The 18,756-nt window shown below is 34.9% G+C and overlaps 2 protein-coding genes across 4 annotated transcripts; one reads left to right on the top strand and one right to left on the bottom strand.

Annotated features, from left to right (window-relative positions):
- Positions 1-2,892: 2,892 nt before the first annotated feature.
- LOC123547252 (uncharacterized) lies at positions 2,893-18,739 on the bottom strand. Of its 3 annotated transcripts, none has more exons than XM_053551535.1 (6): positions 18,613-18,739; positions 5,632-6,199; positions 5,089-5,304; positions 4,803-4,897; positions 3,979-4,104; positions 2,893-3,349 (listed from the first exon to the last, which is right to left on the bottom strand). In XM_053551535.1, the coding sequence occupies exons 1-6, from the start codon at positions 18,619-18,621 to the stop codon at positions 3,287-3,289; spliced, it is 1,077 nt and encodes a 358-aa protein (XP_053407510.1). In that variant the 5' UTR covers positions 18,622-18,739; the 3' UTR covers positions 2,893-3,286. The 3 variants fall into 3 exon arrangements, with proteins under 3 accessions (XP_053407510.1, XP_045190143.2, XP_045190140.2); XM_045334208.2 differs by lacking the exon at positions 18,613-18,739 and adding an exon at positions 17,510-17,646; XM_045334205.2 differs by lacking the exon at positions 18,613-18,739 and adding an exon at positions 7,696-7,855.
- Positions 13,575-16,074, top strand: LOC123547253 (ADP-ribosylation factor 1-like). The gene is made up of 2 exons (XM_045334209.2): positions 13,575-13,996; positions 15,089-16,074. The coding sequence occupies exons 1-2, from the start codon at positions 13,710-13,712 to the stop codon at positions 15,480-15,482; spliced, it is 681 nt and encodes a 226-aa protein (XP_045190144.2). The 5' UTR covers positions 13,575-13,709; the 3' UTR covers positions 15,483-16,074.
- Positions 18,740-18,756: the final 17 nt, after the last annotated feature.

Genomic DNA, 18,756 nt, shown 5'->3' with positions numbered 1-18,756 from the left:
ATATGACCTTTAATATGGTGAAATGAAATGTGTAGTTGCTTGTGCTTCATTTTGAGATATTTACTAATGATTAAAGAAATCAGCACATTTCAAGCTGATTTTAGACTGTAATGTGGAATTATTTAATGTGTCAAACGTTTTAATATCATATTCATTTATTTATTTTTATAAAGGTATTAACGTTCCCGTTTAATAAATTTACTCACGGGTTGCCATTAATTCATAAAATGATTTTCATTTCCATAACCCGAATCCAGGCTTTATTCTACGTTGTCCCGATAAAATTAATGACGTTACACCATTGCTGCGTGTTTATAAAACGTGTAGAACTACCTTAAGACTATTCAGTGGCAATGACTTTTGTTTCTTTAAAACATGGTTTAATACTTAATTAAGAAGGAATCATTAGATTTAGGTGGAACACAAAACTATGCATGTGCATCAAGTTTGAAGGCTGTAGTTTGAGAAATTTGAAAGTAGGTCACTAGGTCAATCTTAAGGTCAAAGTTTATGTCGGTACACAAAACTATGCAAGTGGTCCAAATTTGAAGGCTGTAGCTTGAATTATGTGAAAGTAGGTCACTAGGTCAATGTCGAGTTCAAAGTTTGTTTCGGTACACAATCCTATACATGTGGTCTAAATTTGAAGCCTGTTGCTACAGAAATATGAGAGTAGGTCACTAGGTCAATCTTAAGGTCAAGGTTCATTTCTGTACACAGTCCTATGCATGTGGTCTAAATTTGAAGCCTGTACCTTCAAAAATTTGAAATTAGGTCACTAGGTCAAAATCAAGGTTAAATTTCATTTCGGAACACAAAACTATGCATGTGGTCCAAATTTGAAGCCTGTACCTTCAAAAATGTGAAAGTAGGTCACTAGGTCAATGTCAAGGTCAAAGTTCTTTTCAGTGCACAAAACTATGCATGTGGTCCAAATTTGAAGGCTGTAGCTACAGAAATGTGAAAGTAGGTCACTAGGTCAACGTCAAGGTCATAGTTCTTTTCAGTGCACAAAACTATGCATGTGGTCCAAATTAAAAGGCTGTAGCTACAGAAATGTGAATGTAGGTCACTAGGTCAAAATCAAGGTCAACTCATGTCAAGGTTCATCTTGCCACTCAAAACCATACTTTTGGTCCAAATTTGAATGTTGTAGGTTATTGACAAGAAGATTTTAAAAGCTTTTCCCTATATAAGTCTATATAAACCATGTGACCCCCTGGGCGAGGCCATATTTAACCCTAGGGGGTTAATTTGAACAAACTTGGTAGAGTACCACTAGATTATGCTACTATACAAATGCCAAAGCCCTAGGCTTTGGGGTTTGGACAAGAAGATTTTCAAAGTTTTTCCCTATATAAGTCTTTGTAAACCATGTGACCCACGGGGCGGGGCCATATTTGACCTTAGGGGGATAATTTGAACATTTTTAGTAGAAGACCACTAGATGATGTCACATACAAAATATCAAAGCCCTAGGCCCTGTGGTTTTGAACAAAAGGTTTTTCAAAGTTTTTCCCTATATAAGTCTATATAAACCAAGTGACCCCCAGGGAGGGGCCAAATTAGACCCAGGGAAATAACTTTAATCATCTTGGTAGAGGACCATTAGATGATGCTTCATACCAAATATCAAAGCCCTAGGCTCTGTGGTTTTGGACGAGAAGATTTTCAAAGTTTTTCCCTATATAAATCTATGTATGCATGTGACCCCCAGGTTGGGCCATATTTGGCCCTAGGGGGATAATTTGAACAATCTTAGTAGAAGACCACTAGATGATGTCACATGCAAAATATCAAAGCCCTAGGTCCTGTGGTTTTGGACAAGAGGTTTTTCAAAGTTTTTCCCTATATAAGTCTATATAAACCATGTGACCCCGGGGCGGGGCCATATTTGACCCCAGGGATATAATTTGAACTATCTTGGTAGAGGACCACTAGATGATGCTTCATACCAAATATCAAAGCCCTAGACCCTGTGGTTTTGGACAAGAAGATTTTCAAAGTTTTTCCCTATATAAATCTATGTAAATTATAAAAATTAAACAAAGGGCCATAACTCACTCATAAATTGTTGAACAAGTCTGATTTTCAGGGGGACACAACTAGGGTACCAATACATCATTCTGACAAAGTTTGGCCAAAATCCCCCCAGTAGTTTCTGAGGAGATGCGATAACAAGAAATTGTTAACGGACGGACGGACGGACGGACGAAATGACAGGCGGACGGACCACGGACGCAGAGTGATTTTAATAGCCCACCATCTGATGATGATGGTGGGCTAAAAATGTGTGCTTGCAATTATTATGCTAATTACAGTGTAAAAGTTGCAACTTTGTACCTAAAATTAGATCGGTGTAAAAGTTTTATTGAATTTCAACTGTGCGCCGCGAAATTCATTTATATCCAAGTATCATTAATTCAGCTTCAGATATCAGTTATCAAATATATAAATACCAAATGCAGATAAAATTTGTCATCAACAAATTCTAGAACTTGGTCATCAGAAGTTGAAACTAATCTTGTTTTGACTTGTGTTTGTGTCAGTTTACGTAATTTGTGTATTTTTTTCGAAAAGCTCTGTTTAAAGGCGAAAATTATTCCTCCTTTTACTTGCTCTGCACTCTTTTTACGTGCTCTCTATCCACTTGGTACTCGTACAAATTGAATTAAAAATTTCTACCTAAAGACGAAAACACGTACACTTTTGAAAATAAAAGATGAAAAACAGGTTATTAGCTTTACAAAGAACTAGAACATGCTATTCTTAAAATAGTGTCTTCATAATTTGAATGTTTTTTTATGGGACGATTTGATGGTTTTTGTACTTTGAAAAAAAGGAAAGAGTGACTTACAGTTATTTAATTATATGCTGAAATTTGAAAATGAGTACATTTTTAAGAGATTTTATTGCTTATCGTTAGTTTTATTTATTAGTACATGTATAATAAATGCACAAATGAAAGTTACAGAAAAACAAAATTAACAACAAGCCTTTTCCTAGATTATGATCAAAAACTGCACTTGGTGATACACAGATTTATGTCTGCTCAAAATTGTTAGTATATGATCTTGTAGTCTAACATAATGTGCTTTTCAAAATTGTCATCACATGATCTTGTAGTCTATCATTACATGCTTTTCAAAATTGTCATCACATGGTCTTGTAGTCTAACATTACATGCTTTTCAAAATTGTCATCACATGGTCTTTGTCATCACATGATCTTGTAGTCTAATATGCTGTGCTTCACATTTTTTATTATGTTCCAACTTTTTGCACGTCTAACATGAAATGCTTTTGGCACCATGTTGCAAAAGTACAGTCTCAAGTTGTGTCCATTTTCCCTGAAATTGAAACAAAACATCTAAAACAAAGACTATATATTTCATATCTTATAGATACGTTTTTCACTATGCCTTAAATAAAAAAACAGATTTCGACCGTGATGTAAGAACTTGATGTAGGACGAGGTCCCTCGGGGACAAAACCCCTTCCGCTATTTTTAATGAAGCGGACAGAACCCATCCAGCTGTTTGATGTTACAAATTTCATTACCTCCAATGAACATAATCAAACCGAGCTTTATTTCGCTTGAGTACGTTCTATGTTTCCACAAGATCTTCTTATCAAAGATCTTCTGATCGACAACATGCAAACTATGATTTGTTGGTGCATGGAAGATTGCTTTGCGAACTGCTTCCAAAACTTTAACCTTTAGCCTGCTGGCGTCAAGCTATTGTCTTTGCGACCAGTGCAGACCATCCGTGCAGGCTGATCATGGTCTTCACTGTTCGCTATTCAGTCAGTAAATTTTCAGTGAACACCCCTTCAAATAATAAATGTTATTGCCCAAACTGAATGATGGACCAGTCCATTTTATTAATTTAGCAGTCTATTAAAGGGTTAAAAGATTCCATTGAAACTTTAGTAGACTGTTCCTGTTTGATCTATATATATGGGCAAAATATATTACCTTAAGTTGATCCAGGTAAACTTGTGCACGAGAGCCAAGTTTTTCCGGTTGTTGTGCAAATGCGTTCTGGATAATCTTAAATGAATCTGTCTGTAGTAAAGCTTCAGCCATTGCAGTGTCCATGTTCTGAAAGGAAAACAGTAAATGAAAGAGGAAAAAAGTGGTCTGGACTCTCTCCCTCCATAACTATTACCTTTCAAGTTCCATAAGGCTTTAAATTTTATGTTAAAGCAGTTCCCCAAACAGAAAATGTGCCATAATTAAATGTGTAGAAAAGCACTACTTTTTAATGTTGTACAATTCACTTACATAGTCAGAGCCATAAAGGAGGTAATGAAACAGGTGAATGAGTAATACTTTCTACCATTTTTATCTGATATTCAAACTCATGCCAATATATCTTAGCTAGGAATAATTACCGAAAATAGAAAATAACATAAAATTTATATATCTTATATTCGTAATTAAAACTGTGACAGACACATATCCTCTGGACGGCTGGCACATTTTTTATACAATCTCGCAAGGCATAGTTTACGTATGTTTTTGGCAACATAGAAAATGATGTCGGACGACCTTCAGCTTTTCCCGGAAGTAAAGAAAAATGAAAGTACGCTGCTAAACTTGAAAACGAAATTGAAAATGAATTTGGTTCAATAAATGTTGATTATTCGGAAACATGAAATGACAATCAGCCGATAATACGTTTTATTACGCATGATATTAAACAGAGCTATTATTCCCCTATAAAAAATACAGAATTTATATAATCAAATAGATACTGTTCACGGAATACAAAATATGCAAATTTCTATCTATTTTACCTGGAAAACGTTCAGGACATTGTCAATATCATTTATTGACCTACGTAGGAAATCAGTCACTTCCTGCAGAACTCGTGATGCTTCATTTAGTTTATCTGAAAAAGAAACAAAAAGAAAAACAAAACAATTTAGCATTGAAATGAAAGATACAATTACATCACCCTTTTGTCATTGGACCACATGCACGAGTACAGCGGTTTTACTCGTTGTTTTTTAAACATAGTTTTAAGAATGGAATTGGGAATGTGTAGCCGATATTTTACAGAATACTTATATTTAATTTTACCTGTGCTGTTCTGCAATTTTGCAATTTCAGATTCCAGTGATGCTTTTTGGCCATCAAGAGAGGCTTTCTTCGACCGTAGTGTTTGAACATGGTTTCTCTTTGTTGCTGCCTCATCCCGAAGACGTCTAGCATTTCTGTCGCAATCATCAGCATCATTGATGTTGATCCCCGCGTTAATACCCGCAGCAGCTGTCGCCAGTGCTAGACTGGCTCCACCTAATAACAACATTTCTAGCTTTGAATTGATTTGTTTTTTATTATTTGTTAAGATATGGAGCTTTTTAAAAAGAGAGCTAGGGGCCTACTGTATTAAAATTTAGATTTTAAATGTTTTAGTATGTTTATACTTCTCTAAAGACATAAGAATACCAGTCTTGTAGATAATCTCCGCAGGGTATGATTAAGAAAAATCCTAATATATATTTTATTTTTTATCGCAGTAATAATCTACTAAATTGTTGCCCGTATATAATCGAATTCATGTCTTAAGTCCTAAATTTATAAGAAAATTGACACATTTCATTTTTGGAAAAAATCTTCTACCTGTAAATGGCGCGAACACCACACCAACAACTCCACCAATGATGCCCCCGAGTCCAGCTCTCTTTCGTTTCCTCCTAGCAGCCTGTCTAATATCATGAGCCCTTTTGTCTAATTCTGCTGCTCCATTTTCTACAGTAGAAGCCTCGGTATCATGTGCCTGTATACTGGTTTCTAGACTTTCTATTTCAGACCGAATGGTTGATATTCTTGTACGCTTTGTGGTCAGTTCTGATTCATGCGCTGTCTTCCGTCCTCTACATGATTCGACGTTGCTGTGAATATCTGTCTGAAGACTGATGACCTGCTTCTTATTTGCTTGCAACGCTCGTGTTGCAGCGTTCAATGAACTCTTCATATTTGTGATTTTGACGTCACTTGGAGACAATGACGTCATTAACATTGATTTATTGACTAAAACCTGACTTCCTTCGTTAGTCATGGTTGCTTTAAAGGAGTTTGCAGCAGTACTGGTTTTTGCCGAAATCCTGTTGATATTGTTCTGGATATCAGCATCGTAGCCCAATTTCAATGATAGGGCATTCAGTTTTGTCGGAACTGTCAGTAGTTGCTGTACAAAGAAATATAAGCACAACGATTAACCATTGTATTGATATTCAGAATAAAGAGAGTTCGTAGTTAAAAGCGTACTAAAAGAATTTGAGTGCAAACGATAAAAATAATTACCGGTCATTAATTACCGAATGTTTTATTGACCTTTAACCCATTGACCTCAGAATCAATAGGCGTCATTCGCTTCCTATGAAAAATGTACTCGCTCAGTTCGAAGGTCGTACGTAGGTCAATGTATGTTCAAGGTATTGAGCAGAAACAGCTGTGTTTGTATTTACAATCGTTTTGACCCTTAGCTCAGATCAATTCGCTTCAATGATCAATCGTTGCCTTCTAAGTTTTAGGTGTGTAGGTCAAGGCATTCTTAAGATATTGAGCAGAAACGGCTTTTGTACGTTTAGTCACTGAGACCTTGACCTTTGATCACTGGCCTCAAAATCAATACGAGTCATTCACTGCCCATGAGCATTATGATTGTCAAGTGTGAGTATCATACATCAAATAATTCTTTAGTAACTGTTGTTACTAAATTGATAAAACAGCACGTTCGCAGAATACGTCCTTTTGGGTGCATTAAAACTATCAACTAATTTTCTGATTCAGTATGCCAAGTGGTACAGCGAAAATTTCAAAATCCTAAAATTGCAAATACACCAGAAAGGTCCTTCAACTGAAATAATTCAATATTTAAGTTATAATAATAAGTTATAATTAAACCGAAAGTTGATTGTTGACATAGACATCGTCATAATAGATATGTACACATAAACCCTGATATAGGTTACTGATAACTTATTAAATGAGCCGCGCCATGAGAAAATCAACATAGTGGCTTTGCGACCAGCATGGATCCAGACCAGCCTGCGCATCCGCTCAGTCTGGTCAGGATCCATGTTGTTCGCTTTCAAAGCCTACTGCAATTAGAGAGACCGTTAGTGAACAGCATGGATCCTGACCAGACTGCGCGGATGCGCAGGCTGGTCTGGATCCATGCTGGTCACAAAGCCACTATGTTGGTTATCTCATGGCGCGGCTCAAATTAACATGGACTAAAATTAGAAATAAATCTTAAGCTCAGTAACAAATAAAACGAAAGTAAGATTTTAATTTCAGAAGTGTGTATGTGAAAATCTAAATCGTATTAATTAAAACGGCCTTATCAATATACATGTCTTGGCGAGAATGATTCGAGATTCATGAAAGACTTTTCCTTTAAAAGGAATTCAATTCCAATACGAAGACAATTGTTCCATCGACTAAGGTCCATTCTAATTTTTCTTTAAATAAAAAAAACGACTTCTTATAGTATATACCATGACACTTTTATTTTGTTAATTTGCTGTTGCTAACTGGTATGAACATGCGAAATTACGAATCTGTACAAGACGAAATTAATAATTTTAAACGTGTTGGAGAGGTAGACACGGCATTTTAACAAGTATTTAGAACCATATGTTTACTGTTTACAACAGAACATGAAAATAACAAACTTACAAGACTCATACTCTCGGATTTGTTATATTCCTTTTAGGCATCTATACTCGGCCACATATATTTAGTTAATGCGCATTAGCTCTACTAAAACGAAAGTCGATTAATCTTGATTAAACCCGGGAAATAACCATGGACATTTACTTTTTCTTTCAAAATGACGCAGTTAAATGATACATTATAGTTATATAATACAAAATAAAAACATTATTCCAATATACCAAATGGCACACGTAAATTATTACATGGAAATACATTACGGTATCGGGAAAATTCAATCCGTGGGCAGCAAAGTCAAATTTGCATAAAATACATATAAAAGCGATACTATAGCACACTGGCCATAGCTTTATCAGATCAAGTGGTTCCAACGTTGTTTGAGCGGTGAATTTTACGCCGATCAGATGGAGAAATATGGCCGATACTACAAATTTCTGGAATTGTAAGCATGATTTAAAGGAATTTTTACCCGTTAGATAACGAATCAAATGAAACCGTTGGGTGCACCTGGAGCGCAAATGTGTCTATATTTTAGCACATGTGTCTATTTAGCTGAGATTTGTGCCGTTTATTCAAACACTTCTGTACAGTCCGGCGGGGGAAGAAGATTTTTGACAGTTTTTGACAATATCGCCTCAAATTTAGTGTTTTTCGGGAGCAAGTAACTGTTAAAACACTTTTTATGTAAAGGACTACCTCTTAAAACAAAGTGTGTGTCTTTTCACAGAATTATTCAGGGTTGTTTCTGAACAATCGGTCGAAAACCTTATGCAACGCCGTTTCGAGTGGGTCGCTATGCAACGCAATCAAGTGGATACCGTTCTGTGTCTTACTTGCGAAGTCTTATCCGTCTTAAAACAGTCATTAAAGCCTAACAATGAATAAATTAATTTGGATAGTTTTATTTCATCATATTGATCCCGCCATTTCTAATATATTGTACTTTTACATTTTTATGCTCGCTTAACATTTAACATATTTTTGCGGACATTGTCAAAAAACATCAACACATAAACATAAAGCAAGGATGAACATCGAACAATTTCATTAAGTAAATAATAGTATTAGTTCGTTCATATAAGAATCAGTTCACGGATATGTTTCTCCTCCACGAATGGTACTGAACAGCATGCCAAAATCGGGTTGACTCTTTAAATCAGTATAGTTACAGTTGGTTACTTTCAGTCCCTTAACACCAATACAGTGCGATTTCATTACTGATTTGCTGTGCATTTAAGCTGTTCATACAAAACTTAAATAAAGTTTGGTCCATGATAAAAGTATTGATCAGTTGTTTGTATATATTTTCATTCATATTCCTGGTGAAACGTTCATTTATTTTCAGAGAGATAAATCAAAGAGACCGTTAAAATTGGCCAGGGAAAAGGCAAGATTTTATTGGTTCTCCATAAAACAGAAACGATGTAATAAAACTCTATGGTCGCCGTTTAAAAATTAAAATACAAATGAAATACAGACACCAATGAAAAAAAAAGTTTTGTTGGAGACAGTTAAATAATACAACTGTAACACGTCTCTTTTAGTATTGCTAGTCCGTTTATTTTCTTTCATTGGTGTCTATTTTATTTGTTCATTTATACATTGATACCACACCCATTAAAATACGTTCACTTTAGCTGTGTCTATCGCTCGCTAACATTGCCTATTCGTGTATACTAATACAAAAATGGTTGGAAGAAGGTCAGCGTACACCGTACGGTCCTGTATTAAGAATCGTTGTGTTCTTGGCATAGGGTGTAAAGACATTTTTAATGATATATGTTCTGTTTATGGGCATAATGAAATATCTTTTTCGACAGTTATTCGTTGGTTTAAGAAATTCAGATGTTGGTTAGTTTAAACAGAAGATGAACCACATGGCCGTCGGCCGAAAACAGCAACGTCTGCCAAGATGGTTGCTAGAGTGAAAGAAATAGTTGCTACTGATGCAAGATACACCGCTAGACAAATAGCTAGTATGGTTGGCATCTCATAAGAGCAGCTCATACAATTCTGAAACGTAATTTGAAAATGAGAAAGATCTGTGTTAGATGGATTCCCCATCTGTTGACAGATGAGCAGAAAAAGGCACGCGTGCAATGCGCAAACTTGTTGCTTAAACAGTTTCCAAATTAAAATGCACGATCTTTCGCAAATGTCGTCACTGTTGAGGAGACATTGGTTCACTTTTTTTGAGCCCAAACGAAAGATTCAGAACAAAATATGGGCAACAAAGTCTGGCAAAAGACCATGCATTGCACTAAAGTTCTTCGAAAACTAAAGAAATATTTCAAAACTCGAAGACCCGCAACTGGTTTGCCCAATGTCAGACTACATGAAAACGCGTCATCGCACAAGGCGTCTATTGTACAAGACTTTCTGAAGCAGGAAAAGGTTGTTGTGTTCCCTTCGTCACCCTCCTTATTCGTCTGACCTTGCCCCGTGTGACTTCTTTTTGTTCCCAAGGCGCAAAAATACCTTTCTGGTCGAAACTTTGTGCAGCGCAAACACCTCGGTTCTGCAATATTTCAGTGTCTTCATAGTATACCTAGAAAATACTACGAAAAAGGCTTCAAGGATTGGATTAGAAGACTGAAATTTTGCAAATCTGTTGAAGGTGAATACTTCGAGGGGACCAAATAAAATTTTCATTGAAATCTATCAAGGATACATTTTTATGTGCTCAGATGCATTCATATTTGAACAATCCTCATAAAGAGTCAACCCGCTTTTGGCATGCTGTTCAGTACCATTCGTGGATGAGATAAATGTCCTTGAACTGGTTCTTGTTTTTACGAACTATTACTATTACTTACTTAATGATATTGTTCGATGTTCACCCTTGCTTTATGTTTTTGTGTTGATGTCTTTGACAAGTCCGCAAAAATATGTTAAATGTTAAGCGAGCATAAAAATGTTTTATACATATTTAGTACAATATATTAGAAACGGCGGGATCATTATAATGATATAAAAGTCACTAAATTTAATCATTATTAGGTTTTAATGACTGTTTTAAGACGGATAAGACTTCGCAAGTAAGACACAGAACGGTATCCACTTGATTGCGTTGCATAGCGACCCACTCGAAACGGCGTTGCATTAGGTTTTCGTCAGATTGTTCAGAAACAACCCTGAATAATTCTATGAAAATACACACGCTTTGTTTTAAGAGGTAGTCCTTTACATAAAAAGTGTTTTTAACAGTTACTTGCTCCCGATAAACACTATATTCGAGGCGATATTGTCAAAAACTGTCAAAAATCTTCTTCCCCCGCCGGACTGTACAGAAGTGTTTGAGTAAACGGCACAAACCTCAGCTAAATAGACACATGTGCTAAAATGTAGACACATTTGCGCTCCAGGTGCACCTATCGGTTTCATTTGATTCGTTATCTAACGGGTAAAAATTCCTTTAAATCATACTTACAATACCGGAAATTTGTAGTATCGGCCATATTTCTCCATCTGATCGGCGTAAAATTCACCGCTCAAACAACGTTGGAACCACTTGATCTGATAAAGCTATGGCCAGTGTGTATAGAGCTTGCAAAATATTCTTTGTATAGGAAAAGAATCGAATACAGAACGTATTTTATAAATATTACCGTAAATTAATCTATAACGTATAGGCATCTTAGTGCATACAGTGTGCTTTCGGTGAATGTTTTATAAAAGCCTTTCTCGGTTGCTGTGCATTAAAATGTATTAAATTAACGATAATGCCGCATAAGTATTTGAAGTTGATGCTTTAGAAATAAAACAAAATCGCACTAATAAAATAATAGTTCTTTTCTTCAATGTTCTACGCTGTGATCTCCTTACCTATAGGAAGAGATTTCTGAAATTGAAGGGAAGCAACTCCTGCGTGCACTTTGACTTTTCTTAAATAGACTGCCCCATTCAAAATAAGAAAAGTCATATATGGAAACTTATTATTTCGTACTGGTAACAGGAAGAGTTTGGATTAAAAGCTGTAATTTCCTCCACCTTTTTTAAACACACATCTATTTCAGCTGGATTTTTACTTCAAAATGCGCATAATTCCACTTAAACTCAATGAAATACATATAGATGATAATTTGCAATGCATGTAGCCACCAAGTTCTCTATTCAAATGTTCACGCCATTTGTAATATAACACAACACGCAATATTTGAATTTTGAGATTTTATTTTGTATATACGAATGCAAATATTTTTATATGATCAAAGACATATAAAACAATGCTTTCATTTCAAACTTAATATTTCTTTTTACGGATTACCTGTAGTGTTTTGAAACTTATGACAATTGAGACAGTAACGCCATCACGACTAATTTTATTCCCTAAAAAAGTTAAACATAATTATATTTTAATTTCATAGTTTGGCACACTATAAATAAGCTTAATTTTCTTGACTTATTTTTTCACCTTATTATTAAAATAATATCTTAAGATACGCGATAATTTTCTATTATAAACGTTAAAAGGGTTCTTTATGTTGTGTAAAAATAAATTCCAATTTATACATTTTTACGGATTTAATTGATCAGATAATACGGTGACCTTTTTCAATGGTAAATTTTTATCCAGTGACAGAAATAATATTTTTAAGCTTTATGTATATATTGTTTTATACGATATATTAGAGCACTATGATATTTCTTTGAATATCAATTTCCTGTTTTTCGCAAAAGTTTTCCATGATATTTTCGAAATAAAAAAGCCAATCTTTTTCGGGTGTTAGAAATTCATCGCAGCAATGAATTATTTTATTAACACTTTCTCGTCCAACAAGTCAAAAACATGGCGAGACTGGCATGCCCCAAACGTGTTTAACCCCGAGTTCTTTTTACATTGGCGTCTGACCGTTCCAAAGCGGTCTTGGGTTTTTACCGTTTTAACGCTATTTATGTTGTCTGTTAACGTTACTTCCCATTTTCTTTCATGGTTACTAGCTTAGTAAAACAGAGTTATGATAACCTTGATATACAATGTTGTATTTGGCTCGACTGGATTTTGCCAGGCCTGGATCCCACGAGGCACAACATTGCTTATCAAAGTACTGTTTAATGACCCTTTTGATATATTTATATACTTATTTCTACTGTTATATCAGTCAAAATTGACTATAACTTTAGGTAAATGAGACTGAAAAATTGTTTGAAACGGTGAACTTTTTGACGCATGGAACGTCGAGACGCCATCATTTCGTCATTTCCGATTGAATATTTTACGTATCCTATGGTAGTTGAATACTAGTACATGGTTTTGCATTCGTTAGTGAAACAGACAGAACATATGTAGGTATGTAATAACAGATATTTGATAAATGTGTGTGCGTGTGCGTGTGTGCGTGTGTGTGTGTTCGGGTTTAACGTCTTTTTCAACATTTTTATTCATATAAACGACGGTGTCAACTTGTAGCAGTGAGCACAATGTCCAACTTTATAGTGCTGCCTCACTGGAATATCACGCCGTAGACACGTGACATATACCCCACCCAGTCACATTATACTGACACTTAACACTACCCACTTAATTAATGCTAAGCGCCAAGCGAGGAAGCTACTAGTACCATTTTTACGTATTTGGTATGACGCGGCCAGGGATCGAACCAACGACCTCCCGATTTGATCAATACAAATACATTTATGTAATGAAAGATTTTTCGATATAATAGCGTAAGTTTCAAAACATAATAACGGCAAACATAAGTTAATTTCTACTATTTTTAATATTTTACTTTAAAAAAAACTTTGAAAGGATTTGTTTTTCTGACTGTTATTCATTTGTGAGAATTATCACTCTTAAATTTGCCTCGTTGGCTTACTGATTTCTACTTCGTGCATATTTTACGATGTAGTTCACAAAACAGTACAAACAAAAGTTATTTATAGAAACAGGATATTTTTATCGCCAACATGAAAGTGGTGATGTGTTTACAAACATTTGTCAAGTATGAATGTTACTACAAAATGTATCTTGTTTTTATTAGATTTTCACAGAGTTTTTGATTAAAGCTAGAGTGATAATGGGGAACTCGCTGTTCAAACGTTTGTTTGGAAAGAAGGAAGTACGAATACTCTTCATGGGTCTTGACGCAGCAGGAAAGACGACTACACTTTATACACTAAAACTTGGCGAAGTCGTTACAACAATTCCCACCATCGGATTTAATGTTGAGACATTACACTTTAAAAATGTGGATATTACAGCTTGGGATGTCGGTGGGAGAGATAAAATTCGTCCTCTATACAGACATTATTACCAAAACACACAGGGGCTTGTGTATGTACTTGACAGCAACGACACAGAGAGGTAGATTATCGAAATTTGTTAGTGTCAGTTAGATGTTAAGCATGTTATGAATATTTAAAATTAATCATAATTGAGCCGCGCCATGAGAAAACCAACATAGTGGTTTTGCGACCAGCAAGGATCCAGACCAGCCTGCGCATCCGCGCTGTCTGGTCAGGATCCATGCTGTTCGCTAACGGTTTCTATAATTGCAATAGGCTTTGAAAGCGAACAGCAAGGATCCTGACCAGACTGCGCGGATGCGCAGGCTGGTCTGGATCCATGCTGGTCGCAAAGCCACTATGTTGATTTTCTCGTGGCACGGCTCATATAGTATAACCTTTCCGCTTCATTATTTCTGTACTAAAAGTTTCATATACTTTAAACCAGGTTAAGTACAATTTACAATGTATGGTCAAGGAAACTAAATCTATATAATTGGTTTAGAGGAAATTATAAATAAGTACTAGATATTTGAGTCATTGGTGTAAATAAAGTAACAAACATACATTTATGTATAATGATCAGCATAAATTATATGATCCACTTCATTTAAACTTACACTGTGAGAGTAGATATGATTGTATATTTTAACTGAAGAAAAATGACGACACAATGGCTACATGTCTTCATAAAACATACATACAGAACCATTTATGTTATAGAAAATCCTTATAATTACTTTATGATCATCAATCAGGAAAATAAAAGATACAATTGTATTACTGATATTATATTTATGCGATGCTAGCATTAGTCGGTAATTCGTTATTATACTTGAAAAGACAGAAAATAAAATCTAACTAAATACATAATTTGTGTACCAATTTTCTAAATAACCAAATTTCTGTTTAATCATTTATATCAGTGTTTGAATGATAGTAGATTTCATATTTGCATTAATCCAACCTAACAATCAGAAGAGAATATTAACGAATTTGATTCTCCACGGAATGGCCAGTTTTGCACAAAAACGACAAAATTTCCTGTCCACGAAATCATATGATTTTACAGTATCTTTTGCATTTGCTCGAACACATCATTTTTTTTATAAGCACTAAATATATGAATATAAAAGCGCTCATTCTCAGTTTGTTTATATTCTACTTCTAGAGTTAACGATGCGTTGGATGAGTTATTTACCGTACTTAAAGACGACGAATTGAGGGGGATCCCTGTTCTTGTTCTAGCTAACAAACAAGATATGTCAGGTGCCCTAAAACCGGAGGAGATAATATATAAGCTACAGGATGAAAAATGCATGCATGATAGACAATGGAAGGTGTTCGGCGCTTGCGCCATTGACAGCAAGGATAATGGCCTTTACGAAGCATTTGATTGGTTCTCAAATGAATTGGTGACGAATGAAAAAAACAGGATAGCATCCGGTCTATTATATGGAGCGGACGCAGACAAAAAGAATGAAAAAACTGGTGAAAATGCTGCGAAAGATTCGAAACCGTTCTATTCAAGTTTTGTTGAATCACTTAAAAAGATGATAAGTTAAACAATAATTTTGGATCAGTTGTGCTATAAGTACAACACAGCTGTGATACACAATTCAAAATGAGACGCAATTATCAGCGATAGGGTGTGGTCTATTCACGCCCTATTGCGGACATATATTATAGATTTATAAAAAAAAAACTATATGTATCAAAGGTACAATGCTTTCAAGTATATATGAGAATGATTATAAACAAAAAAAACCCTAAAAAACTGGTCAACTAATCAAACAAATTAATTAAAACTATTTGATTGACAAGTGATACGAGGCAAACATGGTGACGGACGGTCAGCATCTCTTTTCAGTGGTTTTATATTTTCTTGGGGCATGATCATGCTCGGAAATACTTTAAAAAGTTTTTTTTTAAAAAAAAACTCATCAGTTGGGGCCAGTGTTGTGTACTTACATGAAGGGCAAGTGGCTGATTTGTTGTTTTTGAACCTTTCCCTTATTTTTATGATAAAATATTTCTACTTACATTATATATCGTTTTGTTATTTTCTATATTTCTACATGTAGTTATCGTTTGCAAATTGTTGTTGCTTTAATTTGTTATCTTCACACATACAAAAATAAACATTTCTTAGTATGATTTCGTCCTAATTAAGTTTCTGCCGTTATGGTATAGATCGGACATTTTTCGTGTCTTTATTTTTTTTTTATTAATTTTTTTTTTTGTGGGGGTGGGGGAGCGGGGCGGGGGTTGCGGGTGCGTAAAACTGCAGGTTCTTCACATTTTGCAAGTTCTAATATCATTGACTGCTCTACTGGGTTTGTGTTTTAGTTACACCTTATCACAAAAAATACGAATGTACCTTGTCTCCGCATATATCGGCTCTTTAGAACTATAAAGACTATAATCAAAAATTGATTGTAGACTAATTTGACTGAACCCAGAATATAACCAAATAATTTACCTTTTCTTGCACATGAAATTGACACATTGTAGCCACTGAGCATCATACTTATGAGACTTCCCGTTAATTGGCAGTACCAAAAACGTTTAAATTTATTAATATATTGAGATACGGCAAATAAATAAATAAAATACAAGCGGCATATGTTTGTGGTTTTAAGGTAGAGAAAAGCTATATACATAATAAAATATATTAGTGTATTCGCTTATATGGTTCAAGTTGGTTTCGCTTTGTTTACTGAGGTAATCACTAGGTGAGAAATTTAGGCCCTTTTTATGTCAGAATTTAGTGTCGTAAATTAGCCATTGAAATCGTTTTCATCATATGAAGGACTTAATATGTGAAGATGAAGTGATATATTGCTGTACTCTCCAAATTGTTTTAACAAATTTTGCATAATTTCCAATTTACTGCGCCATGCAGACTTTTTGAACGATTGCTAATTAGTATAGGGAAACACTGGCAAAGTTTTCCTGTGTAATTACAACAGAAACACTATTTAAACTCAGTCTTCAGATTAAGATGAACATGGTTATAGTGCATCTATTCAAATACAGACCGCGTAATTAAGTATATCCAAAAGTGCTAATTTGGGGAATGATTTTGCATTTTGAAAACGCAGCTCTTCCTTAAGAAATAGCTGAAAAAATCTGTTTAAGTTTGATAAGCTGTATTTATATCAAACGAAGAATCTAGATTTCATGGAGCTAACTAGTTAATTAAACTATGGACATTATAGTTTTAAGAGGTAAATTAATTTTCTATAGACGAATTACTAAGTGCACTAATACTTAACGAATTTAGTGTCGATCACATTAATATTTAAAACAAAACGAAAGTAGAATGCATGCTCGATATAAGAAATTCGACTTTTGTTTTCAATATAAAAAAGAAAACGGCCAGAATATGAAAGTCTGATTAAGACAAGTGTTTTAATGTGAAGGAGAGAATGAACACAGTAAAACGAAAGCCCTCTATTAGTCTGTAAACAATTTTTACTGAAACTGATACATTCATGATATCATTGCCAGAGTCATTACAAGAATTCACGTAAAAATGGTAATTGTGAAAATTTGATACTGTGACAACAAACTGAAAATGGTAACTTACCAGAGTCATACTCGTCAAGATTAATAAGTAAATTAAAGTACTGGTACATATGTATATTAAACTGCCCGACTTAAATCGTTGAACATCTAGGCGAACATGTAAGTTTTTGGGGAAAGTTTGAATCGAAAGTTGAATTTTGGTATCTTATTTTAGAATTAAGTAAGCCCGTTTACCCGGGAAACTTGATTCTAAAATTTTTGACTTCCTAGTATATGGTTACAGTTTCTTGTATGTATGGTGGCTGATTTAGGAGATTTTGCTGCGTGCTCCAAGACAAAAAGACGTGTTTCGTTATGTCGCTTTGTTATATACGTGGCAATGTAGCACATTTCGTTATATCGTCATGGGACGTGCGCAAACGCGACACAATAAAACATTTTATTACGTCAATACATGTGCACCAGTTGCACCAACACGAATATTTTGTTGATCTTGCATGTGCCAGCACGAAATATAGACCGCGTAATTAAATATATCTAAAAGTGATTATTTTTTGCACAGTATGATATAAGCAGTTTTTATGTTAATGTAAACTTAAATGATCACTTCTTTTTCCCGGATATATCATTAGGCTTATCTTACTATCAATATGTTTTTGTGTCCGTACATACTGTAAATACATATAATTAAACATTTAAGATCCTAAAACTGCAAAACAATACAAAAAATACAGCAGGCCTCTTCTTATTGGAATAAGTTAATTCTGTGTTTAAGAAGCTGTTTTTAAACCAAACGAAGAATGTAGATTTACTGAAACTGATACATTCATGGTAGTATTGCCAGAGTCATTACAAGAATTCAAGTAATCTATATCTTGATATGAGCCGTGCCATGGGAAAACCAACATAGTGGCTTTGCGACCAGCATGGATCCAGACCAGCCTGCGCATCCGCGCAGTCTGGTCAGGATCCATGCTGTTCGCTAACAGTTTCTCTAATTGCTACAGGCTTTGAAAGCGAACAGCATGGATCCTGACCAGACTGCGCGGATGCGCAGGCTGGTCTGGATCCATGCTGGCCGCAAAGTCTCTATGTTAGTTTTCCCCTGGTACGGCAGCATCTGAAATTCTAAAAAATGGTAATTGTGATAATTTGATACCTTACCAGTGTCATACTCGTCAAGAGTTTTGTTTATAATAAGTGAATAGATTTTAAAGTACTGATTTATTAAATTGCTCGACGTAGATCTTTGCACACCTAGACGAAGTTGTAAGGTTTTTGGGAAAGTTTGAATTTAATATATCAAAT

This window comes from Mercenaria mercenaria, chromosome 9 (genome assembly GCF_021730395.1).
Source record: "Mercenaria mercenaria strain notata chromosome 9, MADL_Memer_1, whole genome shotgun sequence".
Taxonomy (NCBI): domain Eukaryota; kingdom Metazoa; phylum Mollusca; class Bivalvia; order Venerida; family Veneridae; genus Mercenaria; species Mercenaria mercenaria.
The sequence above is the reverse complement of the archived record's forward strand: the minus strand, read 5'-3'. Positions and strand labels throughout refer to the sequence as shown.